Source organism: Cyprinodon variegatus, unplaced genomic scaffold (assembly GCF_000732505.1).
Source record: "Cyprinodon variegatus isolate N-32 unplaced genomic scaffold, C_variegatus-1.0 Scaffold1127, whole genome shotgun sequence".
NCBI lineage: Eukaryota > Metazoa > Chordata > Actinopteri > Cyprinodontiformes > Cyprinodontidae > Cyprinodon > Cyprinodon variegatus.
The window spans coordinates 27,583-28,613 of record NW_015151580.1 but is presented as its reverse complement, the minus strand read 5'-3'; the positions used below and the strand labels follow the sequence as shown (position 1 = coordinate 28,613).

At 37.0% G+C, this 1,031-nt stretch overlaps 1 protein-coding gene across 4 annotated transcripts in view; it reads left to right on the top strand.

The window, feature by feature from the left end:
• Positions 1-1,031, top strand: part of LOC107101650 (interleukin-20 receptor subunit beta-like) — a 34,881-nt gene that overhangs the window by 12,351 nt on the left and 21,499 nt on the right. For all 4 annotated transcript variants that reach the window (XR_001482089.1, XM_015400641.1, XM_015400640.1 and 1 more), the window contains exon 4: positions 809-933. Coding sequence is in view for 3 of the 4 variants with exons in the window: in XM_015400641.1 (XP_015256127.1) it covers positions 809-933 (125 nt within the window). In the remaining variant the exon portion in view is untranslated. The remainder of the gene's footprint in view (positions 1-808; positions 934-1,031) is intronic.

Here is a 1,031-nt window from a genome sequence, read left to right as displayed (position 1 = left end):
TAATTATAAATAGCGAATTCTAAGGCAACGCAAATATTAAGGTTAAGAGGCTGAGCTCGTAGATGATGATAAATAACATAGTTAGGTATAATATATTACATTTCTGACTGTATATCCCTGTAATTATTACACACTGTAGCTTTAAATGTATCCCTTTATTTTATCCCTTAAGCTTATACCTTAAATTCATCCCTTAAGTTTATTCCTTAAGTCTATCCCTTTAATTTATACCTTTAGTTTTGTATGAAAAAAACACTTTAAACTACCACAATGGCTGTGTATCCCCTTACTCATTTACAAAAGAACATTTTAATAACTTACTTTTTGGTGTTTTTTAAGTGTATGGCGATCTGACCTTAATTTTTATTTTATTTTTTTGTACATGAATAAAGGGATACACACCTGTCGAGGTAGTTTAAAGTATATTTTTCATACAAAAATAAAGGGATAAATGCAAATCTGATGTTTTGCGCATGCATATGCTGATCTGACGGGGTATGCTCATCTGACAGAACACCGGCTCTAAAGTAGAGGTGGCTGTTCAGAAAACCAAACAACATATCAGAACAAACACTTCATCACAGAGAATTTATTATGCAGACTTGTTTCACAGCCACAGAACATGCAAACTTCTGAGACTTGGTCCAGAGTGGAGCATCATCAAAAAATAGTCCAAAACACAGCAGCAGAGCTACGGTGGGATGAAACAGGACAGATATAGGATGTTGCTATGGTCTAATCAAAGATGGCTGCTGGATGAGGTGCAGGACTTTGTTTGGTTGTGTAATAAAATAACTTCTCTCTGCAGTAACTCCTCCTGTTCCTGATATAAAGGTGACGACAGCAGGTGACGCTCTCCTGGTGTCGGTCAGGAAGTTTCCTCTGACAGCCATCACCAAGGTGGTGGTGTGGAAGAAAGACGGAGAGCAGCAGGTTGTTTCTCAACTTCAAAGTTTATCAAATTATGCTCAGTTGTTATGCTCCCTTTTTTACCTTATGAATCCTGACTTTAAAGGTACACTATGCAACCG